This window comes from Corvus moneduloides, chromosome 22, assembly GCF_009650955.1.
Source record: "Corvus moneduloides isolate bCorMon1 chromosome 22, bCorMon1.pri, whole genome shotgun sequence".
Taxonomy (NCBI): domain Eukaryota; kingdom Metazoa; phylum Chordata; class Aves; order Passeriformes; family Corvidae; genus Corvus; species Corvus moneduloides.
Window position 1 is genome coordinate 5,833,655 of NC_045497.1, and position 26,512 is coordinate 5,860,166.

At 51.1% G+C, this 26,512-nt stretch overlaps 1 protein-coding gene across 1 annotated transcript in view; it reads right to left on the minus strand.

Moving 5' to 3' along the window:
- UBR4 (ubiquitin protein ligase E3 component n-recognin 4) overlaps window positions 1–26,512 on the minus strand; it is an 83,876-nt gene that overhangs the window by 22,694 nt on the left and 34,670 nt on the right. The window contains 35 exon segments of the mRNA XM_032131987.1: window positions 275–432; window positions 915–1,044; window positions 1,710–1,837; window positions 2,005–2,089; window positions 2,451–2,541; window positions 2,817–3,160; window positions 3,892–4,020; window positions 4,178–4,303; window positions 4,786–4,924; window positions 6,875–7,114; window positions 8,138–8,331; window positions 8,944–9,031; window positions 9,502–9,587; window positions 10,317–10,461; window positions 10,989–11,157; window positions 12,028–12,270; window positions 12,947–13,025; window positions 13,107–13,334; window positions 13,968–14,012; window positions 14,014–14,118; window positions 14,798–15,007; window positions 16,664–16,780; window positions 17,261–17,368; window positions 17,761–17,857; window positions 18,684–18,852; window positions 21,406–21,543; window positions 22,038–22,142; window positions 22,324–22,501; window positions 22,639–22,769; window positions 23,289–23,400; window positions 23,977–24,098; window positions 24,531–24,668; window positions 24,899–25,073; window positions 25,391–25,525; window positions 25,952–26,015. Of these exon segments, the coding sequence (XP_031987878.1) occupies window positions 275–432; window positions 915–1,044; window positions 1,710–1,837; window positions 2,005–2,089; window positions 2,451–2,541; window positions 2,817–3,160; window positions 3,892–4,020; window positions 4,178–4,303; window positions 4,786–4,924; window positions 6,875–7,114; window positions 8,138–8,331; window positions 8,944–9,031; window positions 9,502–9,587; window positions 10,317–10,461; window positions 10,989–11,157; window positions 12,028–12,270; window positions 12,947–13,025; window positions 13,107–13,334; window positions 13,968–14,012; window positions 14,014–14,118; window positions 14,798–15,007; window positions 16,664–16,780; window positions 17,261–17,368; window positions 17,761–17,857; window positions 18,684–18,852; window positions 21,406–21,543; window positions 22,038–22,142; window positions 22,324–22,501; window positions 22,639–22,769; window positions 23,289–23,400; window positions 23,977–24,098; window positions 24,531–24,668; window positions 24,899–25,073; window positions 25,391–25,525; window positions 25,952–26,015 (4,951 nt within the window).

The following is a 26,512-nucleotide window of genomic DNA, read 5'->3' on the forward strand; positions in this document are numbered from 1 at the left end:
CACACACGAGGGCAAAGCTTTGGTCCGTGACCCTCAGAGGTGCAGCTCATCAGGAAGGCAGGAGCACCATGGCAATGAGAGGTTCAGAGTTCAGGAACACACAGACTCCCAGAGAAATGTTTGATGCAGCATTTCTAGGGGAACACAGCTGCAAACCTGACTTGGAACTAGAGGCAGCGAGTCCCAGCCTCCCCAAACACCCCTGCACAGGAACTGCAGCAAGCCAGCCACACTCTGTGACTGAACTCTGCCCCGGGGCTCTCCCCACCTTTACCTGTCGCAGCCAATTGTTGTGTCCCAGCTTGAGATCCAGAGGACAAGTTCTCTTCCCACGGCGACTCATGAACTGCTTCCACTTCCAGACATATTTTTCTGACAAGTAGAGCTGGTGAAGCTCAGCTTTGCTGGGAGTTTTCCCGTTGGCATCTGCACCTGCAATATTGAGCAGAGCCCAAGAGAACTGTCACAGTCATGAACTGCAAACTGCCAGAGCGTTTTTGTCTTCTCACTGGAACTCGCCAAACTTCAGCTGGGAAGCTCAGTGCCTCCCATCTCCTCCTGCTGCCATTTTAACACCTGTGTGGAGCCATGCTCAATTCCAAGCCTCATTCGATTCCCAGAGCCTCTCTCAAGGAATTCCATCAGCTTTCCAGCTGGCTGGTATCAATTTAAACAAGCAACAAGTCTCATTGTTTACAATGCCCTGATTCTCTTCATGCATTTTCTGCTTAGGGTTTGAGCAACACAGCCTGGAAAAGTCAGTGCTACAAGTCTAAGGACTAAATGTGAGGATGGTATCAGATGTCACGGGACAAAAGCCAACACCACTCCACAGAAGCATATTCCACATTAAAGCTGGGGGGACACACACGTTCCTGCAGAGAACTGCAGCAGGTCACAGGCACAGGGGTTACCTCTGGCAGGGAGGCACTTTTTCCAAGCTTCGTACGATGCTTTGGGGTCCCTCTTGAGCCACAGCTGAGCTTGTGCATGGATTTCGTTGCTGTAAGGCTTCACAGTGGTGAGAGCATCCATGGGCACATCCTAGCAAATGAAAAAAGCTCTGTGATTCTTCAGAAAGCCACAGTCTGCTCCCAAAGAGCAACTCCTGAGGTGAATCGCTGGGGCTGGGCCATGCAGCTCTCGGACAGCAGCAGGGTAATACAGTGTCTGTTAATGGTGAACTAAGAGAGAGTAAACCCATCTCTGACATCCACCTGTGATTATCAGACAGGCAGATCAAAGCAGAATACCTTCTCTCCTGCAAATCTAACCCTAAATTAAAATCAATAGCAGTCAATCAATATATTTTTATGAGAACTGTAGCTCTGTATTTAAAAATCTGAGTCAGAAGCACTTGATTCTATTAAATTAGGTACTTGATTCTACAAAGCTGCTGAAAGCACCAAAAGCCTGCCCAAAATAACCAAGCTGCAGCTTTGAAGCAGCTCTTTCCCCGTGCCTCAGATCTGAGGGGGAAAAAGCAAAGCCTGAACAGCAACGGTCAAAGTCACCAAAACCCAGTGAAAAATAGAAAGCAGCCACCTGTAATTTGCAGTGTGTACAGAGCGGTGTCACGGGGCTTGTGCTTTCCCAGGAACAGTGACCAGGAAAAGCAAGTCCTGGCTTCCTCACAAACTAATTCATCACTGTGTGCCAGACTTCAATCAGCAAATTCTCAGTGTTTTGCTCAGCCTCTAAGGCAGTACCTTGTTTTTCTTGCTGGTTGGAGCAGGTGGCTTGATGAGCTTCTGGAGGATGCGCAGGCACATGAGGGTGATGTTTTCAACAACCACCGGAGTCTTGATGTTCACTGCCATCAGGAAGAGGCTGAGAGCTGAAAGACAGACAGGGATGCTCATTATCCTGTGAGAGCTGCAGACAGGACACACCTCCACAGCTCTACACAGCACATGAAATGGGTTTAGAGGTAGAAATCTCCCTGTATTTCCTGGCCGTGGGCACAGCAGTGGGAAATGAAGCTTTGCCTGGTTCTGAGCTCACCGCAGCGCAGCCGGAGCTCCCAGCAGCTGTCTTCCTTGGAGATGGAGTCTGTCAGCAGCAGCATTTCGTACTGGAGGCTGCTCGCCTGCAACACAGATGGTGTCCGAGGTGTTGGGGGTGCCCCACGCCTTCCTGCCTTCTCATCTTTAATAAACTCAGGTTCCAAACACATGGAGCTAAATTGATTTAATGCCATGCACACTTGGGGTGACTGGTAACCTGCTGGAGAGGTACAACCACAGGCAAGGCAGGGAACTGCCTGAGGAAACTTCAGCATGTATCTCTACACAACATTTTGTGCTTTACTCTGACATTTACCTCATTTCCTATCAAGTCTCAATTATTTTCTTACAAACAGACCATAAGAGAGAAGATGCAATGATTAGAATACACCAGCAGTGCAGAGGGGCAGAACAAAGAAAGAGGAAAACACTGGAATGTCTCACCAAGTCTGGATTTGCCCAGTGTCCCTTCAGAGCCGCAGAAACCTTCCCAATGATCAAGTCATTCATCTGCTGTGTGGCCTCTGGATTGTCCCTGATTCCAGGAGGAAAAAGAGAACACTGTTACGCTCTGCTTGTACCACATGCCAAAAGCTCCTGGGAGTTCAGCTTCGCTGATAACAAATGCACACGGGGTAGGAGCTGGAGGTTACACTCTGCTGCCTAAGATACACCCATGGCAGGGGTGGAACTGGGCGGCCTCTGAGGTCTCTTCCAGCCCAGAGCACTCTGTGGTTCTGAGGCAGCTCCTCCTGTGAGGCTTTTCCTTCCCGAAGGATGGGGAAGGGAAGTGCCCGGCGCAGCTCTCACCTGGTCAGCAGGCACATGAGCTGCCGCACCTCCTCGCGCATGGCGGCCGCGCCCCGGCGCAGGTTGTAGTCGAAGAGCTCGCGGATGAGGCCCTGGGCCACCAGGATGTGCCGGATGGCCCCGTTGGTGGCCAGGGCCCGCAGCAGGGTGATGCAGTGCTCGGTGACGGCCGAGGCGCAGCCGTAGCACTTGGTGGAGGAGGTGTGGCCGCAGCCCAGCACGGAGAGCGCGCGGTACTGGCTGGCCGTGAACGTGGGCTGCGCCGAGCTGCGCGAGGACTTGGTGGCCGCCTCGCGCTGCTGCAGGTCGTACTCCAGCAGCTCCTTCCGGGAGGCAAACACTTTCTGGGAACACAGACAGGGAATTCTGAGCCGGCACATGATGCCAGTCCCAGGCACAGGTTATTTTCACTGCGTATTTTGTGGACAAACATTTTTAACCAAGTGTTTTCAAACTTGAAATCCTTCATGGCAACGGCAGACTTGGGAAATCCATTAGGAGTATCAGCCTAACTCCCAGTTATCTGCCCTGCTGTTTACACTACATGCAACGTAACACTGAAAATGTGACAAATCCATGGTATTATTTACTGTTAATACTGGCAGAGCAAGTCAGAGTAATTTATTCTATATAGAAAGAGCTAAATATATTTAATATGCTTAAATATCACAGCCAAAAGGACATTCATCATGTAGCAGGTTTTTCAGGGCTCTTTTATGTGAATTGCTGAACACAAATAAATAGATTTAATTTATAAAACGCTTCTGTAGGTCACCTTTTAGACTGGTGTGTTTTCAAACACTTTGGATACATGCAAAAATTCAATTCTCTTTAATTAACCATCTGTTCAGTCTCCTGCTCTCCATGATGTAGCTGCTGAGAAAACCAGTTTCACAAGCTAGCTGCATTTTTACTAATTAATACATAGCTTTTAGAAATTATTGTTTTATTATTTCCCTGAGAAGATGCAGCTGATCACCTATTGTTAGTGACATTATTAAATGAAGAATGGCAACATTTTGTTTTTTATTTCTAATGAACACCCGACCCAAATCCAAACCAAAGCACATCATACCTGGATGATTTTGGAAAGTTCATCGAAGGAGTTCTTGCAGTCCCCACAGTACTCCTGGGCTAACTGCAGGATGTACCTGTTCACACTGGCTGAGGTAGAACTGATCCCTCCACTGCTGCCCGACTCATCCTGGAACAGGGGAAAGCAAAGAGGAATCCCATATGGAGGCTCCACACAAAACTAACAACTGCAGAGCAGCGTCTGAGGCAAGGAGTGCCTTGGGCAGTGTCAAGGCCAGCGTGTCCCAGCCTGGAGGTCTGGGCAAGCTCCACCTGTCCCCTGTTACCTGGGGCTTTTCAGGGGCTGCCTCGTTCACTTTGCACAGGAGGTTCTCCAGCTGTGGTCGGTGTCCCATCAGCTGGTGATACACCCTGTCAGCCTTGTCCAGCAGAGTGTTGATGTTTGTCACTGCCTGCGAAGGAAAAAGGAAAGGAAACTCTTAGTTCATATTCAGAACTACAACACCAAGCTCCAAGTCTTCTCTTTTGCCTTTCTTTGGGGAATCACTAAATGGTGACCCTGCAGCCTGGTTCTGCCCTGAGAAGCACTCTGGTGACACCACACCGAGCACACCCTGTGACATGACACTCCACTGAGCGCACTGCTCCTTTGGACAGGACATGGAGGCAGCGGGTTCTTCATCATTAGCAGGGCTTCTCAGGTGGGATGGGAAGCAAACAGAATAACCCAAACCATCCCCTTCTACAGCAAGGCAAAGAGACGCAGTCAGCTCATAAGCCAGGCACTGAATGATGGCTTTTGAAGAACTTCACATTTGGTGGAGCACGACACAAACACGGAATGCATCAGTCAGTGAGCACCTTGAAGGAGCACTGATTTTGACAGGGGATGGACCCCTGCTGTCCCCACACTGGCCAAGAGCTCCAGCCTCACCTTCTTGCGATCCTCCTCGTTCTCGATGGGATCCACAGCGCAGCAGGGCTTGGCGTAGAGCATGAAGTCGAAGCGGGCGTATTTACAGAAGCCGCAGGCATTGCACAGGAAGGGATCCTTCTCATCGTAATTGATGGACCTGAAAGGCAAGGCAGCAGCTCAAAACCTGCAGCTCGAGGCAACTGAGGCAATGAAATGAACTGAACAGACTCAGCTGAAAAAGGTGGGTGACTCTTAAAACATCTCAGTGACCACACTGCCCTGGGAAGGGAAATACATGAGAATCAAAACCTACAAAAAAAATCCTTACAGCAGTGCCACATTCTGGCTGGAAAAAGCAGGAACAAAATTTGTTCCTAACAATTCTACTTTAACGACAGCAATTCCCAGTAGAAAGTCAGGCTGAGGCACTGTGTTCTTTAGGAGAACACAGATAAAGGAACTGTTCTGGTTTGTAGGGGCTGGGCTTTGCAGTGGGACTGACTGCAGCACTCCTTACCCCACTGCACACCAGGCCAGCACGGCAGAACTGATTTACAGCTCCCAGAACTCAAGAAGGGATGTGGAAACCTTTCCACACGCCAGCAGCCACCAGGAAAGAGCCTGCTAAACACCTCGAATCCCGTGAGAATTAGAGAGGAATATGGGACAACAATAAGGGGAGAGAGATATCAGATAAGGAGACAAAAGTGACAAAAGAGAAGGATTTCTAAGGCCCCAGTGGAAATGTGAATAGCACACAGTAAATTACCCCTGAGCCTGCTCTGAATGAGGAGAGCACAACAAAAGCCCTGAATAGAACTGTCTGTCCAGCCCCAGCCAGCGATCCTGGGGGAACCCCTGCAATCCCACAGCTGAACTCCAGCCCAGGCAGGCCAAAAATAACCTGCTCCCGGGAATTCTGTGGTGTGAACTTCGAGGGCTTGATGTGAAACTTCAGCTCTGTGAGTATTGTGCTCACAGGCTCCCTTTGTTAGCCTGAATTACATTAAATCCCTGTAAGCCTGTTTTATACTTCCCCACTAATTTGATTGTGCTTGTATTAACCAGAGTGGGGGATTTACATGGCAGGGGTGTGGGGCACCCGGCAGGGCTCTGGGGGACACACCTGCACTGGTGGCACTGCTACACACACTGGGAACACTGGGGACACACAGTGACACTGGTACATGCTCTGGGGACACACCGTGGCACTGGGGACACACAGACCTGCACTTGTGGCACTGGTAGATGTTCAGGGGACACTGGGAATACCCTGGGGACACCCTGGGGATACCCAGTGAGAGAGACACACCTGCACTTGTGGCACTGGTAGATGTTCTGGGCACACACACAGTGACCCTGGGCACACACAGACCTGCACTTGTGGCACTGGTAGATGTTCTGGGCACACACACAGTGACTCTGGGGACACTGGGCACACACACAGGGACACTGGGCATACACAGACCTGCACTTGTGGCACTGGTAGATGTTCTGGGCACACACACAGTGACACTGGGCACACACAGACCTGCACTTGTGGCACTGGTAGATGTTCTGGGCACACACACAGTGACACTGGGCACACACAGACCTGCACTTGTGGCACTGGTAGATGTTCTGGGCACACACACAGTGACTCTGGGGACACACACAGGGACACTGGGCACACACAGACGTGCACTTGTGGCACTGGTAGATGTTCTGGGCACACACACAGTGACTCTGGGGACACTGGGCACACACACAGGGACACTGGGCACACACAGACCTGCACTTGTGGCACTGGTAGATGTTCTGGGCACACACACAGTGACTCTGGGGGCACACATAGGGACACTGGGCACACACAGACCTGCACTTGTGGCACTGGTAGATGTTCTGGGCACACACACAGTGACTCTGGGGGCACACACAGGGACACTGGGCACACACAGACCTGCACTTGTGGCACTGGTAGATGTCTGGGCACACACACAGTGACTCTGGGGGCACACATAGGGACACTGGGCACACACAGACCTGCACTTGTGGCACTGGTAGATGTCTGGGCACACACACAGTGACTCTGGGGGCACACACAAAGGGACACTGGGCACACACAGACCTGCACTTGTGGCACTGGTAGACGTTCTCGCCGCAGTTGCCGCACACGCCGGGGTTGGCGGGCACCGAGGCGCTGCAGCGCGGGCACTGCAGGGTCTCGGTGGACGCCTGGTAGTTCTCGTAGAAGTCGGCGAACTCGATCATCAGGTTGGAGGCCACGATGGGCAGGGGCAGATCGATCTTCACCTCCGTCTGGCCCGGCGTCAGCTGCACCTTCTTGGCCTTGTGCCAGCGAGCCGGCCTGCAGGAGGGGAGGGAAGGGAAGGTTCTCCAGAGGGAAGTTCCCTCCCCGCCCACGTGTGAGGAGAAGCCAAATGGAACCGTCTCGGCTCCAAATCTCCTTTAACTGGGATGAATGGAGAGCAGTTCTAGGATTCGTTTCCTTAGCTTCTGTATTGACATGATATGTAGCCAGAAATACATTTTAAGCCTTTATCCTCTTCATAGAGAGAGAGACTGTTTGGGATTAAAGAGCTGTTGATGCCTCATGGAAAAACTTTAATTCTACAGACATTTTTCTAGGGATTTTCACCTCCATTTTTTTATTAGTAAGGACATTTGCATGAAAACAGGATATTTATTTCTTAAAGATCTCATCTGCTCCCACTGCTTATTCTCAACCTGAAGTCAGAATCCTCTCTTTGTGACATCATAATCCTCTCCACAGCAGCCACTTGTGATGTCACAGAGGATTAAGACTTCAAATAAGCAATAAGCGGCGAGCACAGATTAATCCCTAAGCCAGAGAGATCTGATTCTGGTGAGAACATCTCAAGAAGTAAGGAGGGGAAGCACATAAGCAGGACTGGCTCCAGACTGAGCAGCGTGTTGAAAAGGAGCCGTTTCTGGTAGGTAAAGCAGAGCTGAGAGTGAGACCATCCAACTTCTCATTTTAATTCTACTCTGTGGCTTCAAACAAACAGTGTTAATGCTTTCAGCATTCCTGGACATGCTGCAAAGTCCAAATCCCTTTTGCAGTCAAACTACCCATGACGTGCTCTTGGTATTACTACTGGTTCCCACACAATTAAGTCAGGTGCTTAAAAGCGAGCCTGGACAAAGTTGGAATTCACAGATTTTATGGACATTTTTCAAGCTTCAGAAGAAATATGGATCTTTTCTTCAACAACTGTAGGGGATTCAGAACAACCCCACTCCATGTGGGCTGAGAGTGATGAGTGATAGTCTAAGGAGGAACCTTGGGGAAAACGAGAAGCCAAGGGAACAAATTGGATTCGAGATTGCACACCAAACATGAACATACTTGTTCTTCAGCTCCACGATGGCCTGCACGGTCCTGTTGTTGTAGTAGAGGTTGATGGTTCGCACCATCTTGGTCCGTTTCAGGTCTCCAATCTTCACTGTCACCTTGCTGATGGTGTGGCTGCCAATGAGCTTCACCACCTGCTGCGTGGTCGTGTAGCGCGTGTCCACTTTGATGGAGGAGAGCTTGATGTACTGGGGAGACAAACCAAGGACACACTGCCTGTCTCAGGGCATCCCAAAAACCTCAGGGACACAGGAAAGCACAGCTGGAAATGGCTGGGATCCCTGAGCTACTGGGGAGACAAACCAAGGACACACTGCCTGTCTCAGGGCATCCCAAAACCTCAGGGACACAGGAAAGCACAGCTGGAAATGGCTGGGATCCCTGAGCTACTGGGGAGATAAACCAAGGACACACTGCCTGTCTCAGGGCATCCCAAAAACCTCAGGGACACAGGAAAGCACAGCTGGAAATGGCTGGGATCTCTACCACTGGGAAGGATTTAATAACAGCAGTTACAGCTGGTGTCCTGCAGAGCAGCTGGAGCTGTGCCAGGAGAGGGTTAGGCTGGATCTCAGGGAAAGATTCTTCCCCCAGAGGGTGCTGGGCACTGCCCAGGCTCCCCAGGGAATGGTGACATTCCCAAGGCTGCCAGAGCTCCAGGAGCATTTGGACACCGCTCCCAGAGATGCCCAGGGTGGGATTGTTGGGGTGTCTGTGCAGGGCCAGGGGTTGGATTCTCTCCTTGTAGGCCCTTTCCAGCGCAGGATATTCCATGATTCTGTGATTCCAGGGTTACTTACACAGAAAGGCACCTCGGGGTTGTTGCAGACAAGGCAAGGATCACTCTCCAGGTAGTAGCCATCAAATTCCACGAGCCCAGACAATGTGCTGGAATGAGGGAACAGCACTGACTATAGAACTGGGCATTTGCTGTGTTTAAACACAGGCCATTCAAGCAGAATTGCTTTAATTTCCCCCAGTCACAATGTGTAACAGAACTGTTACAATTAAATCACACTGGAAAAAACTGGTTTTAGTTAAAACAGCATTTTCACTGTAATTATCAACTGCCAAGGTGGGACCAAGAACACAACACTTAAATCTGCAATCTCTTATTCTCAGTTGGGCCTAAGATTTTATAACATTTACTGACAGTGAAAGCAGAAGAGCTAAAGCCAGGCCCTGCTGCTAGGGCACAGAATGTCAGGTTTCCACCTGGCAGGAAGGACTCTGCTGTTCTCCCAGCAGAGATGGAACCTCAGCAGGGTCCATCCCCAGCACAGCTGTGCATTCCCCCGTGGATGGAGCTCAGCTGGAAAGCCCTTCAGGGACATGGATCAAAGGCAGAAGTGACTCACTTGTAGATGTTGGAGTTGGGGTGGTTGGTGAGAATGTGGTTTTGAGTCCGGAGGATCTCCACGGCCTTTTGGGAATATTCCTTCAGCTGAAACACAACCAGGAAAAGCCACTCCTCAAAGCAATGCTTTATTGCTACACAGACACAAATATCCCTCCTCCTGCGGTGTTCCAGGTCCCCCAGACGAGGCACACACTACACCCACAGGAATTTACATGTTTAAATCATTACCCAGGACTGTAATCGGTCCTAAAATTAGAGATTTACACAAGTGGTGCTGTTTGTCGTCAATCACTGCAAATGCCTGCCAAGATTTGTACAGCATTCCCAGCTCTTTAACCACACTCATTCAAGTATCAATGGCTCTAAATTATTTGTTCTCAATCCCACTGATCCCCTAGAAGAGGCCACCACTTCCTTTGCTCAAAAATCACGGTTACAAAAGATTTCTAGGAGTTGCAATATCAAAAATCTATAAACTGGAACTGCCAGATCCACAAAAAAACCCAGTGGGAAAGAAGTGTTAGAAATTCTTCTCTTTTGTCACTTTTGTCTCCTTATCTGGTATCTCTTTCCCCTGTTGTCCCATACTCCTCTCTAATCTTTCTCAATAAATAAAAAACTCACCAGGATAATTTCACCCCCAAAACAATAAAACAAAAATCCACACTTCCAAATTTTTTAAGGATCCTGCTTTTTTTAACATAGGAACACAAACAATTTCACCCAGAAGCTCTTCTGACAGAAAATCTCTCCCAGCTGTACCATAAATGAGCACCTGGGATGCTGTACCTCCTTTCTGGAATGTCACTGTACCTTTTTCTCAGTCTGTTGTGTTTTCAGCGAGAAGTATCCCAGGAGATCTACAAACTGGGCAGCCTTTCTTCCATAGGCTGGCAGTTCTGGCCAGATGGACCACATGAGATCCAGCAGTAACTCCTGCTGAGACTTGTTGGAGTTCCTGTTGAGTGGATACAGACAGTCAGGCTCCTGAAGATGGCACAGGTCTTGTGCAGAGCACAAGCTCCAGTTCACCAAACTGGGAAACCATCATCCTGCAGAGCTCCCAGAGCTAAATCCCACTATTCCTTGAACCCAGCTGTTTTCCAGCACTCCAAAATGAAAGCAGCTGGTCCCACAACAAGTGAACAGAGCTCTGAAGGAGTCCAGCCCCCTGAAGTGCTCCTTTCCTTACACAACTCCCAACTTTTCACAGTGTGAGTCTGGATCTGCCTCAGAAATTCACCTGCTCCTGGTCACATCAGGAGTCAGATTGTTCAGACACAAATAAAATGCTCCTTGCAGATGACAACTGAGATTGATCATGGATAGGTCACAACTTCTACCTCCATCCCAGTAACTGCAAACCAGTGAGGGAAATTCCGGGGGGGCAACACCTGCAGGCTCCAGTGTCCTTCAGGAGAGGGGCTCTGACACTGACCCAGCCCCAGGGCAGGGCCAAGGCCAAGGCCAGGCTGCCCAGCTCACCTGTAGATGTGCAGGGCCAGGCAGTGGGCCTGCCACCTCACTGAGGAGGAGTTGGATTCCAGCAGGAAGCAGCGCAGGAACTGGATGAGGGTCTCCTTGTCAGCAAACTTGTTCAGCTGGTTCACCAGGGCTGTACACAGCTGGTCCTCCTGACTGCCTGAACCCTCACCTAGGGACACAGGGAAGGCTTTAGGGAGAACAGAAATGCAGCATCTCACAGGCAGGCCACTCTCCTGTTTCACAGATCACAGAGCCAGGATTATACAGACAAATGCCAATGTTAAGTTTAACATTCCTGTCTTTTTCAGAAATATAACCTAGTACTCCTGACCAACAGGAGAAAAACTGCTGGAAAACTTGCCAGTGAGGACGTGAGAAATGTGCTACACATCCTGATAAAAAGAAAAGGATTGACCATGAGGCACTGAAAAGACTCACAGAGAACCATCTGATGGTGAAAGCCAAAGCGGTTCCTTGAAGAAAAGCCAAGAGAGAATTTATGCCTGTGACTTTTATAGGGAAGCTTAATTACTTTCCCAGGACTGGGGATATTCATTAAGCAGCAGCCCTGGCTCCAGCAGAGCTTCCAAAGCAGCCAGAGGAAACAAGTCTGAACACAATCCCTGAAGAGTAGAGCTAACTGCGTGTGCATCTCCAGGATTTGTTTTAATCCTCATGAGCATTTCAGCCTCCAACAACCCAGGACAGGCAAGTTAAGTGGGAGCTGCTTCATCACTAGATTAGGTAACACCATTAGACAACTTCAAACCCACTCAAGGCAATAAACACAGTGAGTTTGGGATGTCCTTAGCATGTGATTTCAGACCAACTCTCAGGACACCTGCTTCACCTTAGTCCCATCCACACACGGGAAAACTGCTCCCCTCTCTTAACTGTGGCTGTGGGGGCCCTTGCCACGAGCCTTGACCCTTCACAACAGTGGAACTTATCACCCAGTTCTTTCTAAACAGAGTAAGAAAGGCTGTGAGGAGCAGACTTGCTCCCTAAAACCAGAGGACAGGGCCCAGCTGCCCCTCACCCTCTCGCTCCTTTTCCTTTTCCTCTTTCTTGCTCTTTTTGGTGGAGGATTTGCTCTGCGCTGCCGCCTGCCCGGAGCCTGATGCTGCAGGGGCAGAGGTGGAAGAGGTGCTCGAAGATCCAGAGGATGAAGCCACAGACAGCACTTTGCTGCCACACAGAGCACAAGACAACAGCTGCAGGAGAACCGGGGACACTCCTTCGTCTACCAGGAAGCTGACTTGGAGCAGAAAATAGAGAACCGCTGGGGAGGGAAGGAGAAAATGTTTCAATCACAGAATCATGGAACATCCTGCGCTGGAAAGGGCCTACAAGGAGAGAATCCAACCCCTGGTTCTGTACAGACACCCCAACAATCCCACCCTGGGCATCCCTGAGAGCATTGTCCAAATGCTCCTGGAGCTCTGGCAGCCTTGGGAATGTCACCATTCCCTGGGGAGCCTGGGCAGTGCCCAGCACCCTCTGGGGGAAGAACCTTCCCTGATATCCAACCTGACCCTGCCCTGGCACAGCTCCATGCCATTACAGCCTGAATTGAAAAAACAAAACCAAAACCAAAACCCCAACCCTGTACATGAGGACCAAACTCCCAGAACTGTCCTGTCCTTACACCACAGAAGCCTAACATGGGGATGCACCAGGGAAAGTGGCTCATCCCAAATTACTGTCTGGGACAGCAGCAGCACAAGCAAGAGAACACAGATCTCCTGTTCCCCTAAGTTATCCATTACACTGTATTTTGCTCCTTAGCCAAGGCCCAGATGCAATTAGGGCACTGGGATAATTAGTACGGGAAACAGTTCAGTCCTATCAAGGCTCTCAGCTGTGTCTCCCCTTCTCTGCTGAGCCTCCCCATCCGAGCTGCCTTGATCCCAACCACGACCCCACTGCTCCCCAAACCCTGTCGAGACAGAACTCACAGTCATCCTTGATGCAGAATTTCTGCCAGTTCACTGTTCTCTGCGTGGCAATCTCTGCACAAGCCTTTAAATGCTCCATCTGCGGGCACAAGGGGATGGGATCAAACAGCACATCAGCATTCCTGGCACCCCAACGCCACTCCACGGCCCCTTCCCTTACCAGGGAGATCAGGGTGTCGTACTGCAGGGCAGAGCCCGAGCTGGCAGTGACCACGCTGGCCCGCAGGAAGATGCCCTGCTCCTCCAGCAGCTTTTTGATGCCCCGCACGTGCGAGTCCAGCGTGTGCAGGTCCCGCAGCTGCCGGTACTTGTCCTTGGAGCCGCAGATGAACAGCAGCAGCTTGCGGACCTGGCGGCGCACGAACGGCGTCTGCTGGATCATCAGGTACTGCAGAGAGAAGCCAGGGCAGTGAGCTCACCAGGGGCACACTGGGCAGTAAGAAAGTGTGTTTTCTTCCAAAAAGGAAAGAAATGAGAGAAGCATTCACCCAGCTTTAAGGTACCGTAAGTCCCAGGCAGAAGAAACGTTGCACAGAAACACTGCAGCGTCCTGAAAACCACCCCTTGTCATCTCCAACCTCAAATAAACAACCAACCAAGCCTAATTAAGAAATCCTATCTCATATTTGTGTAAATATAAGATAACTTGTTATGCAAAGTAGGAAGCAAACTGAGAAGACAAACTCCAAGTATCTTCCTGATTTCTTTTTTAAGGCCCAAGTTCCAACCGCTGAGCTCGATGTTACATTTTTCCATCTCACAGCAGGTTTTCTCTCTAAGCTTTGTGGCAGCAACCACTGAGTTCCAGGAAATAACAGCAACCTTATTTTTCATGTATGTTTTCCTACAGATTCCTGTTCAACAGGAACAACACAAAACCAAGAGTTCACCTTCTTTCAAGGGGACTAAAAATACAAGATGGAGCCGAGATCAGCTCTGCAAAAGCTCATCTCTCCCATGAAAGAAATCATTACTGGAGTTTCCTTGTGGAAATCTGCAGGTGTATCACGTTCTTGCTTACCTCAGACAAAAAGTAGAACCAGGAGTGATCGAAGATGGGCGGGGGGGATGCGGGAGTTTGTGTCTGCAATCTTCTTGATCTGGTAGGGCAGGCGCAGCACCATCTCTGTCAGGAGCTGAGTGTAGGCCTCAAAAACATCTGCAGCGTGACCCTGGAAGCAAGAGAAATCCCTCAGGCTCTGGCTCTGAGCACAGCCAGAGCGGTGTCACAACGAGTGACAGGGTGCTTTTGCTGATTTTCTAAAAACAATGGATTTCTGCCCCTTTGCAGCCCAAAGGATGTTCCCAAATGGTGAATAAAAACCTGCACAAGGCCTTGAACTGGATGGCAGCTAAGCCAGTCTGGAGTAATAAAGCATTTCAACTTAGGAGACATTCTTACATGTAATCAGGCTTTTTGCACTGCACCTGTACCAACCCCAGCCCATGGCATAAAGGCACCACAACGGTGGAACGAGCCTGGGAATTACTCTGGAAATCCCCATCCACTGCTCCACTTCCTTGCCACACTAAGTTCAGGAATTCTGCCTGCCAAGCACAAGGAGTCAGGGGCTGGAGTCAGCAGCTCCCCTTCAGGATGATTAACAATTCTCCCAGGAACAGGGACAGCAGCTCCACAGAACACCCGGGTTGGGAGTGCACCGGAGGACGCAGTGAGCTGGGCTGCCCTGTGAGAACTCGGAGCACTCCCCGTTGTGACTTTGTGCTAAAAGCTGCATTTTGGCTGCTCTACTAAGGGCAAACTCGCTGTGCAGGGCTGCTGTTCCCAGCTCTGTGCAGCCTCCTCTCAGTGCAGGCCCTGCCCAGCTCCCAGCACGGGGCAGGACTCACCTTCACGTACTGGCGGAGGAAAAAGGGGCTCATGTCAGGGGGAGAGGAAGTGGTGTGAGGTTTCAGGAGCTGGCTGGTGGCCACAGGCTCCTCGTCGTTCTGCTGGCTCTTCCAGTACTCCAGCAGGGACTTGAGCACGTGCAGACAGTAATCAACAGCACCAGAGCTCAGCAAGGCAGCTGCCGTGGCACTGGAGATCAGGGAGGAAGCCTGGAACAGAGGGAAGGAGGTGGGTCAGGAACACACCTGGGAAGCTGCAGTGGGCAGAGCTGGGGCAGCCCTGAGCACCTGCTGACAGTGTGGGCAAGAGAGCAGGTTTGGATGAGACTTTGCAGGCAGCTTTTAAGTTTGGGGTTTGTTTGACGTTGGGGTTTTTTGGGTTTTTTTGTGTTTATGAAAAGCAACTCAAATATTTACAGAGACTCTTTTGAACAAGTGCTTAGTAAAGGAAAACAAATAAAATCTCCTCTTAAGTCTAATCTCCCCTCGACACATGTGCCAGAGGCCACTCTGCTATGGATTAGACGACTAGGGCTTTTTTCCCTTCCTTTTTTTCCCCCCTCTTCTTTTTTTTTTTTTTTTTTAAAGTTGGGATTTCTATTTGTTTATCTGGGATTTGGCCAGCTGGGCGTGAATCCTGGCAGAGAAAGAGTCCCCTGTTGCAGCTGCCGCTCACAGGCTCTGCTCCACCCAGGTATTGCTCCACCTGCATTCTGCAAGACGAGGAGCTTTGATTTCTGTGGGAAGCTCAAGTGAATAACAAAGGCTGGAGAAAAAGCTACTGTAAATAAAACTATTAAAGCAGCCCTGTAAATCCAAACAAACCCCACAGCTCATAAGCTCATTAAAATTTGATGCAGTTCAGACTAAATTTTTTAACCTCTATGCTTTTTTATTAATCTCCTTCCCACCACACATACTGCTTTTTATGCCTTATTACTGTACCTTTTAGCAACAAATATCTAAGGAATCCTCTTAGCGACTTTTACGTTGACACAGCAGCATATTGCTTTCCAATAATCACATTACAAATCCTCTTTAACCCCTTCAGCACTGGGAAGATGCAAGGGAAAAATCTGCCAGACCGTTTGAAGTAACATCATTAATGTGCTGCCCTGAGCTCAGTCTGAAACCGTGCACAAAACAAGAGCATCCACTTGTCTTTACACGGCTGCTTCCTCCAGTCCCAGTCTCAAAACTCTTTTTCCACAAGAGTCAGGTAACATTACAGGTTCCCTGTAAATTTTTCTAAAGCCCTCTGCAGGATTTTTCAGTTAGCAGCTTTTTGATGAACAAAAGTCCCCCAAGCACATCATGGAATCATGGAATGGTTTGGGTGGGAAGGGACCTTAAACATCATCCCATTCCGACCCCTGCCATGGGCAGGGACACCTTCCATGATCCAAGGCTGCTCCAAGCCCTGTCCAACCCGGCCTTGGACACTTCCAGCCACAGCTTCTCTGGGCCATCTCCACCCTCATAGGGAGGAATTTCTTCCCAATATCTGACCTAAATTTCTCCTCTTTCAGTCTGAATCCATTCCCCCTTGTCCTGTCACTCCAGCTCCTGACGAACAGTCCCTCTCTGGCTTCTCTGGAGCCTCTTCAGACCATGGAAGGTGCTCTGATGTCTCCACACAACATTCTGCAGGCTGAACATTCCCAACTTTCCCAGCCTGTCTCCATAGGGGAGTTGCTCCAGTCCCCTGAGCAACTCCATGGCCTCCTCTGCACTTTCTCCAACAGTTACACACGTTCTCGTGTTGGGAACACCAGAACTGTGTGCAATGCTCCAGGTGGGGTCTTGTGAGAGCTGAGCAGAGGGGGGACAAAACCATCCCCTGACAAAGCAATTTGGAGAATGTACCTCACAAATGGAAGTCTTGGATCCTGACTTGGTTCTGGACATGAACACACTGAGCAGCCTCATCACCACCAAGTGCACCTCGTTCACGGGGGAGCGCTCGTTCTTCTTGGACACATCCTGCAAGAGAAGACACATCCTGCTTGTTAAATCCCAGAGCTGAGCAGTGTCCCAAGCCTCTCAAGTTCAGTGCTCTGATCCTCGGGAAGCATTTCTAATTTAAGCTCAAGCAGTAAGACTAAAAAAGCAGCACAAATGCCTCAGTAGAAGGGTAGGCAGTGGCCTGGCTGCCAGGGAACAGTCCCACACAAATGAAAAGCTACATATGTCAATCATGCATTTACTGATCATGGCTGTTCTCAGAGTTTAATTCCAGCAAAACAAATTTTCATGCTCACTTGTGGATGCCAGACCCAGGAAACAGTGGGAGTTCCACTCATGTCATTTTCTACCTTATGTGAAAGGGGGCAAGAGGAATAAACTGCCTGAACACATCCACACAGCAATGTTTCTGTGACTCCCAAGCATTTAACTCCTCCATGGAAAGAAACCTTGTCCAGAAGGAGCAGATTCAGAGCATGTGCCCACACTGCACTTTACCTTTTTGTCCATGCCCAGCTCTGCAATCAGCTGGGACAGGAGGTTATCCAAAGCTCCCTTGTCTTTCTCATCATCTCCATCTAGATCTGTTGTGAGCATCAGAATAACCTGGGAAGAGCAGTCAAGAGAATTATTAGAGGGCAGTTTCCATGTTTTCAAGATAAATAGTTACCTTTCACAAAACAGCACAGATTTTATCTTGATTTATCTGTGTTCTTTCCCAAATCCAGCCTGTGCCATCACACCCTAATATGAACATTCAGTATAAAGCCCAAAGACCTTCCCCACCACACTGGAGCTCAAGGATTGGAGCCCTCAGGCTCCTCAGTCAGCTGTAAAGTCACACTGAGAAAGGGCACACGTCCAGCAAAAATCTGTGGTAAGGAATGCTGAGCAACAGATGGACTCACACTGTGACTGGGCAGCAAGAGAAAAGCACGTGCAAACAGAAAGCAGTGACCAGTTCGATTAGGGCTCAACTCTGAGCCCTCCCCACTCACCTGCATGTAGGGGATGGCCCGGACCCCTCCCACGTTCCTCAGCTGGGGCAAATTCTGCAGCAGCCTCTCCAGCAGCATCAGCCGGACCATGTGCAGCCTGGGGGTTCAGAGGCAGGAGTGAGACACGCCACAGAACACATCACACCCAGCAGGACCTCCCTCACAGCACTGCAATCTGCCCCAGAAACCCTAAATCATCAAATCCTCTCAGGGAGGAGAGGGCTCCTTCAGACTTCTCAGGGAAGTGATGCCAAAGATGCAGAGCACCTCTGACAATGGAGCCCTCCTGCCTAGGCCTGGCCACCTGGAGACTGCAACTGCATGGAAACATCCTGCAAATCAGCTCCACACTGCACTGGAGAAGGGACTGAGCTCCCACAGGACGAAAAACTGCCCATGTTCCCAAAGGACTCTTGCACACACTCCTGTCCTAACAGTGACTTTCACAGGCTCCCAAGGTCTCAGTGATTCTGTGTTAACTAGATTCATGCAGGATTTTTCCATCACTTCCTAGAGGTAGCAGTTTTGTGGGACACACACTGTGTGTGTGCACCACGTTATGTGGTGATTGCACAAAGTGTGCTGGGGCACTGCCCAGGCTCCCCAGGGAATGGGCACAGCCCCGAGGCTGCCAGAGCTCCAGGAGCATTTGGACAGCGCTGCCAGGGATGCCCAGGGTGGGGTTGTTGGGGGGTCTGTGCAGGGCCAGGGGTTGGGACTGGATGATCCTTGTGGGGTGCCTTCCAGCTCAGGATATTCCATGATTCCATGATTTGGCAGTTTGCTCTAGTCTGTGTTTCTGACTTCCCACTTTCGTTACCCAGCGGTCGCAAATCGCACTCCCGGAATTCCAGCAGCCCCCTCCTCTGCAAACACCCCCAGAGCACCAGTGTTACTCCTGAAGAGGAAACAAAGCCTCTTGCCTGTTGCTGGTGTGGACGTCCCCCTCTGCCTCCCCTTCCCCCTCGGAGCCCTCTCCCTCCTGCTGGCCCGTGGTGGTGCTGATGGCGCCGGTGCTGGAGCTGACGCTGCCCGGCCCCGCCGGGTGGCCCTCGGCTGTCGTGTCCCCGTAGGCACTGCTCCGGCCAGACACTGGGAAAGGAAAGGAAAAGAGGAAAAGACAATGTCAGCACAACTCAACAAGCACCTTGCCTGCTTCGTATCCACCAGCACAGCTGAGCTGTACTTTGGACTCGTGGTTCTGAGGAGATGCTGGCTTTGGTTCTCTTCTTAAAGCTACAAGAGAGGCTGAAGAGGCATCTGTAGAAATCTTTTATTTGCCAGCCTCATGTTTGTGGCCCAAACTGAACTGATCCCACAGAAGTCATTCAAACTGACTCAGACAAGGCTTGGATGGGCAGTGCAGACAACTTTTTAAATAAGAGTCTGTGATAATTTTACCTGGGTATCAGTCCCAAACTAAAAAGGGAGGAATTGATCCTATCTCATCCAAACTTACCCAGCAACATAGTGAATCCTCTCAGTCTTGCTCTAGGCATTCTGAGAGGCAAAGGCTCCAGGGAGACCTTGATGTGGCCTCCCAGTACCTTAAAGAGTACTGGGTACTTATGCTACTTATGAAGAGGAGGGAGAGGGACTTGTAATATGGGGAGAGAGTGACAGGACCAGGGGCTTTAAGCTGAACAAGGGCAGGGTTAGATGGGATAGATGGGTTAGAAGAATTTCTCTACTCAGAGGGTGGTGAAGCCCTGGCACAGGGTGCCCAGAGCAGCTGTGGCTGCACCATCCCTGGCAGTGCCCAAGGCCATGTTGGACGGGGCTTGGAGCAGCCTGGGACAGCGGGAGCTGTCCCTGCCTTGGGGTTGGTACAAGATGATCTTTAAGGTCCCTTCCCACTCAAAACATTCCGGGATTTGATTTTTCTGTTATTACAGCCCAGCAAAACCTGCTGCAGACTCCACACTTCCGGAGACCCATGAAAAGCGGCCAATATTGCACCTGTGGGCACTTGGGCAGAACCCACAAAATGATGGATGGCAGCAGCCAACTGGGAACTGAGATTTCCTCTGGGCCAGGAATCACCCACATGCTCCCATGGTGGGCAAGGCTGTGGCAGCAGGGAAGGAGCAGGGTGCAGCAGGGAAGGAGCAGGGAAGGAGCAGGGTGCAGCAGGGTGCAGCAGGGTGCAGCAGGGGGTGCAGCAGGGAAGGAGCAGGGAAGGAGCAGGGAAGGAGCAGGGTGCAGCAGGGTGCAGCAGGGGGTGCAGCAGGGAAGGAGCAGGGAAGGAGCAGGGTGCAGCAGGGTGCAGCAGGGTGCAGCAGGGGGTGCAGCAGGGTGCAGCAGGGGGTGCAGCAGGGAAGGAGCAGGGAAGGAGCAGGGTGCAGCAGGGTGCAGCAGGGTGCAGCACGGGGTGCAGTAGGGAAGGAGCAGGGTGCAGCAGGGGGTGCAGCAGGGAAGGAGCAGGGAAGGAGCAGGGTGCAGCAGGGTGCAGCAGGGTGCAGCACGGGGTGCAGTAGGGAAGGAGCAGGGTGCAGCAGGGTGCAGCAGGGAAGGAGCAGGGTGCAGCAGGGAAGGAGCAGGGTGCAGCAGGGTGCAGCAGAGGGTGCAGCAGGGTGCAGCAGGGAAGGAGCAGGGTGCAGCAGGGTGCAGCAGAGGGTGCAGCAGGGTGCAGCAGGGAAGGAGCAGGGTGCAGCAGGGAAGGAGCAGGGTGCAGCAGGGTGCAGCAGAGGGTGCAGCAGGGTGCAGCAGGGAAGGAGCAGGGTGCAGCGGGGAAGGAGCAGGGTGCAGCAGTGTGCAGCAGGGAAGGAGCAGGGTGCAGCAGGGGGTGCAGCAGGGTGCAGCAGGGGGTGCAGCAGGGGGTGCAGCAGGGAAGGAGCAGGGTGCAGCAGGGGGTGCAGCAGGGGGTGCAGCAGGGTGCAGCAGGGGGTGCAGCAGGGAAGGAGCAGGGTGCAGCAGGGAAGGAGCAGGGTGCAGCAGGGGGTGCAGCAGGGGGTGCAGCAGGAAAGGAGCAGGGTGCAGCAGGGTGCAGCAGGGGGTGCAGCAGGGAAGGAGCAGGGTGCAGCAGGGGGTGCAGCAGGGGGTGCAGCAGGGGGTGCAGCAGGGGGTGCAGCAGGGTGCAGCAGGGGGTGCAGCAGGGAAGGAGCAGGGTGCAGCAGGGTGCAGCAGGGGGTGCAGCAGGGAAGGAGCAGGGTGCAGCAGGGTGCAGCAGGGGGTGCAGCAGGGAAGGAGCAGGGTGCAGCAGGGGGTGCAGCAGGGAAGGAGCAGGGTGCAGCAGGGTGCAGCAGGGGGTGCAGCAGGGGGTGCAGCAGGGGGTGCAGCAGGGTGCAGCAGGGGGTGCAGCAGGGAAGGAGCAGGGTGCAGCAGGGTGCAGCAGGGGGTGCAGCAGGGAAGGAGCAGGGTGCAGCAGGGTGCAGCAGGGGGTGCAGCAGGGAAGGAGCAGGGTGCAGCAGGGGGTGCAGCAGGGAAGGAGCAGGGTGCAGCAGGGTGCAGCAGGGGGTGCAGCAGGGGGTGCAGCAGGGGGTGCAGCAGGGTGCAGCAGGGGGTGCAGCAGGGAAGGAGCAGGGTGCAGCAGGGGGTGCAGCAGGGGGTGCAGCAGGGAAGGAGCAGGGTGCAGCAGGGTTGCAGCAGGATGCAGCAGGGGGTGCAGCAGGGGGTGCAGCAGGGGGTGCAGCAAGGCTCACTCACCGCTGTGCTCCCCGGCCACCGAGTCCACGGCGCTGCCGCCGCTCTCCGAGCCCACGCTGCCGCCGTGCTCCGCGGGCGATGTCCGCAGCGTCGAGCCGTCCGTGGCCGCCGTGCTGCCCTCGTCGTCGGACGCTGGAGCTAAGAGAATAAAGAGAGCTGTTACAAGTAAAAACACTGCCTGGGAACAACCGCAAACGACGCTCACGCTAGGGGGAAGGGCCGCGGGAATCGGGCTTTGGGCTCAGCTACAAACGGAAAGGGAGCTTGGGGCGAGCAGCAGGACAATTAAGGCTGCTGAAAGCAGTGGAGGAGAGACATCCCGAGAGGAAACCTTCTCATCAAACACACAGGCATGCACAGGTACCTAAAGAACAGTGTCTGGTTGTTTATAAATGCAAGGGAAATACAGCACATGCTTTGTTTTGTCTGCTTTAGTTCAAAGAGAGGAAATAACTTCCTCACAAGTCTACAGTGAGAGTCCATCAAAGCAGGGAAAAGCTGTAAGTACACTCTCATAAATACAAGAAGCCAAGAGTAATAATTGGCTCTTCCAAACCATATCTGCAAACCAATTTTAAGGCATTATTTAGGTCAAAATCTGAAAAAGCTGATTCCTTGCAGTGAACAGTTACCTGATGCCGTTGTGTCTGAGAGCGTTCCGGCGTCCAGCGAGGAGGAGCTGGGAGCTTGGCCAGACAGTCCTAAGCTCTGCAGTCCAAGGGCACTGCTGCTGCTCCCTGTAAGCAGAGCACAAGTTATGAGCATCTTTCTTTGAGAGAATGTAGCTAGTTCTGGCATTTTCTGTACATTTCATAGTTCTGCTGTCCTTGGTTCACTGGTGGTGACACCAACAGCTTTGCTTCATTTCTTTCCCAGTTTCCATCCCCCTTTTGCCTGCCAACAGTGCCCACATCTGACCTTGCTGATCCTGTTGCAGGCTCAGGGCAATAGCCAATTCCACCATTGTCTCATCATCTGCATCTGGAGGGATATCCAGCATCGGAGGGAAGCCCTCTGCTCCAGCCAGGAGAGCCTCCAGAGGAGAAGGGTTCCCATTATTCACATTCTCAGAAGTCTCCAAAACCATGGATTCCGACTGTGGAGAGGAAACACAGTGAGAGCTTTCCCCAGACCACCACCAGTAATGGAGCACTACAAGCAGGTTCATCAGAACTAAATTTAACTCAAGTCCTCGCACACTTCAAAGGCTCCAAGGAGAAGCTCTGGACTCACCACCATCTCAAAGTCCCCATGATCCACCTCACTCTGCTCCTGGCTCTCCTGTCGGATGTGCTCTCCATTTGCTATCCCAGAGCTCTGCAGCTTGTCTTCTGCATCGTCATCATCATCATCATCCTTATCTCCTGAGTGGCAGAGCATGAGTTCATAAATGCACAGCTCATCCCATCCCAAGTGAGGCAGTTAATGCTGGGAAAAACCCAAGCTACCCCCAGTTACCAAGAGACTCCCTGACACCTAGAATTTGCTTCAATACTAAAAAGCCTCTCTTGGATGGAGCTCTGATGCTCTAATTCTGGTCTGCACACATCTTTGACTGATTTATTAGACCCTGCAAACATGCATAGAAATACTAACTCTGGATTACTGCTCTCTAGATAAAATTATCAGATTTTCCTGTCGCTGAAAGGGGAATATCTCAGAGAGATCTCCTCTTTGAATCCCAAAACATCAACAAAAAGGTGAGCATTTATTAAATAAAATTTTTAAAAGGGGTTTAAGGGGCAAGGAAGAGCAAAAGAAAAAGGCTGATTTTAGTCTTTTTTCCGTCCTGATTTATAACAAGACTACTTTATTTTTCCTGTCCTTTCTGACCAGTCAAGAAGGCCTTGCTGGTCTGAAGGCAGAGGGATGCCCTGGCATACCCATGGGAGTGTTGCTGCGAGGGGACGATGGCAGGGTCACGTGTCTCCGCTTGTTCCGCGGTCTCAGCACCCTGATCAAAGCTTGCTTGCAGGAAAAGCTCACTGCTGGGTCCTGCAGGGTTAACAGTTCATCATTACACTGCTGAAGCTCTCAGTCCTTATTCACAGCATTGGGAAAGATGGCTAAAAATACACTTGTGACTCTCCTTGGCCATGGCTCACGTAGGGCACAAGGCGCTGCCTCAGCTCCCTGTTTCCCTCAGGAGCCACAGAGCAACACTTGTAATTTCACATGCAGCACATGGCAAACATTACTGGAACACAAGGAGAGAGAGAATTCTCCTTGATTCAGCTCTGGCTGGGTGCTTTTGGCTGCATTTTGTGTCTGTACTACGTATTCTTGTTCTACCCACATTTAATTATTTTCACATTATAGAATCATAGCAACACTTAGGTTCAAAAAGCCCTCTGCGATCGAGTCCAGCCATAAACCAAACACTGCCAATCCCCCTAACCCATGTCCCCAGGTGCCACATCTACACTTTTAAATCCCTCCAGAGGCAGTGACTCAAGCAGTGCTCTGGGCAGCCTGTGGCAGGCTGGACAACCCTTTCCATGAAGGAATTTTTCCTGATGTCCAACCTAAACCTCCCCTGGTGCAATTACAGAGCAGAGCAAGATAACGTACTGGGCAAAGCAACATCTGCATGTAGATCTTGGATGCTGTATGGATACAGTCCAGCTCACATGTGCAGTACCCATGGATAATATCCACCAAAGCATTGACTGTGGCTTCAACGTGAGTGAGACCTGAGAGGAATAAAAGCAGGACTGGAATCAGCTCTCTCTGTATTTCAGCACAGAGTGAGGCACTGCAGGAAGCATTTTGTTTGCAGACTTCCAGGCACAATGTTAACAGCACAAATATATTGATTTTCAGTCCAGACTGAGCCAGCCTTGCCTGTCTGATGGAATATTGTGAACTCCATATACCAGCACCACTGAATATCCTCTACCACCACCCACAAAGCCAAATGTGGGTAAATCAATCATCAGTCCCTTTTTCCTGGCACAATGCACATCCCCCTGAACAAAAGCTTCGGAGCAGAATTCGCAGCTCCACATCACAAAGCTCTCAGTGCACCACTAGCACTGAACAAGTCATTTTCCCTGCTTACAAACTTAAATCAGGCCCCTTCAGAAGCCACAGGCTTGCCAATAGCGAAGGAAGAGCTCTCCCACCTGGCAGGCAGGCAGGGGCCAGGAAGGCGTTTTTGGGTTTTGATGCATGGAGCTTCCAGAAGTGGTTCACCAGCTGGGTAATGAAGGTGCAGCCCTCTCCTTCTGTGTGCTTCTGGGCCTCCTGCCCTTCTTCACTCTCTGCACAGATTAAAAAACACCTCTCAGAAATGTGCAGGGGAAAGCCTTAATGAGGGTAACACCAAGTTTATTTGAAATGGCTTTTTTCAGAGGCTTTGATGTTCTCACCACCAGGATATCAGACACCTACCAAACGTGTCAAATACATTCCCTGTCACTAGGAACCCAACACCCCAGCACAGCTTCAATTACCACAACAGAAACTTAGAGAAAATTACAGACTTATCTACCTGTTTCCAGCTGTGGCAGCTTTGATTCCGTGTAGTGAACCAGATTGTTGGGTCTCATAATAGCAATGGATCGAGCAGTGATGACCAGCCTCTGGAACACCTCGGGATCAAGGTCCTTTCCTTCTTTGGTTGAGGAAGTCAAATACTGAATGGCTTTGCTCAGTAGTGCTTGATCCTGTAGAGTGAAAGATAACACAGGCATAGAAAAACAACTGACTGAGCACAAGGAAGAAGCTGAAGTACAACCACGGGACAGATCCTGGGGAAATCCGGCACCTGTCATCTAAGGAAGGACAACTAATCCTAAAAGGTCACAGAATCACACAACTCTGGTGAAACACAAAAGCCAGCAGGGCAGGCAGCAGGAGCTAAAGGGAGATGAGGCAGGAGGCTTGTGCTGCATGGAGGAAGGGCTCTCTAGGGCTGTGCTGCACCTCAGCCATGACCTGGCAAGTTCCAGGAGCCCCCAGATCCTCATGCCCTGGGCAGTACCTTGTGGTTGTGGTAGGCTGAACGGCTGGTGTGCAAGCTGGCCAGGAGGCTCTTGGTCTGCTGCTGCACGCTGGAAGGGGCTGGCATGGACAGCAGCACAGTAGCCAGTTCCTGAGCTGCAATCTTATTCTTCTCCTAAGAACAGACAAACCCCATTATTCAGTATATTCACCATCACTCAAGAGTACCTGCAGCTCCCTCCCCTCAATACCCTTTTGACAGCCTCCTCTGATTTACTGTTTGACATTTAGGGAACATTTCACATGTCTACATAAGAGAAGTCCTTTTGAGATTTATGGGCTGCTACCCTGCTGTTTCTGTAAACGAGGTCACTCCTCACTCCGCAGCACAACAAGCCCACCAGCGCTAAATGCAAATGCCAATTGTCATTCTAAACTAGTTTCAAATGCTTTTGGCTAAGGCAACTTTCAGATCAGTGCTCTGAGCAAAAGGGATGCGGCTCTGCTCCTATCAGGCCCCCGGGGCTGCAGGAGGTAGTGCTGAGCTCGCCCCTCCTCCCCCAGCTCCAAAGCTCAGGAATGTATTCAGAAAGTTACTTGCCTTCTCGTTGACTGGTCCCACAGCAAAGCAGCTTTCCAGCGCTTCTAAAGAACTCACTACTAGCCTGGAGGGAGAGAGGAAAGCAGGCTTGAGTACAGCAACCCTTCTCTCTCCTTAGCACTTTGCTTTATGCGGGCTACAGTCATGAGTAGCTCAGAGACAGCTAACGAATGCCAAGTACAAAATCAAAGCATGATAAAACCTGCCACAGGCACCATGCATATCATTTCATTGTGTTACAGACCAGAGTTAAACCTGGCTCACGCTCACAGACAAACTTAGGACTGCTTTAATAATCCACAGCTGAAAGACAGGGGCTTTTCTCTCCCAAAGAGGATAAAACATTTCCTTACGCAGCCTGCAGCAGGGATAACTTGGATTGTCTTGACAGTCCCAATTCACCATGGCCCCCAGACGTACAGATGACTGCAGATCAAGGCTGGCTATGACACATGGGAAAAAGCGGAACCGACTTTGCTAGGGAGCAACATTCTACTCGCTTGCTATTTTCACACAGGTTGCTCTTTCCAATTTGGAGTTTCAGCACAAAATATTCCAGAG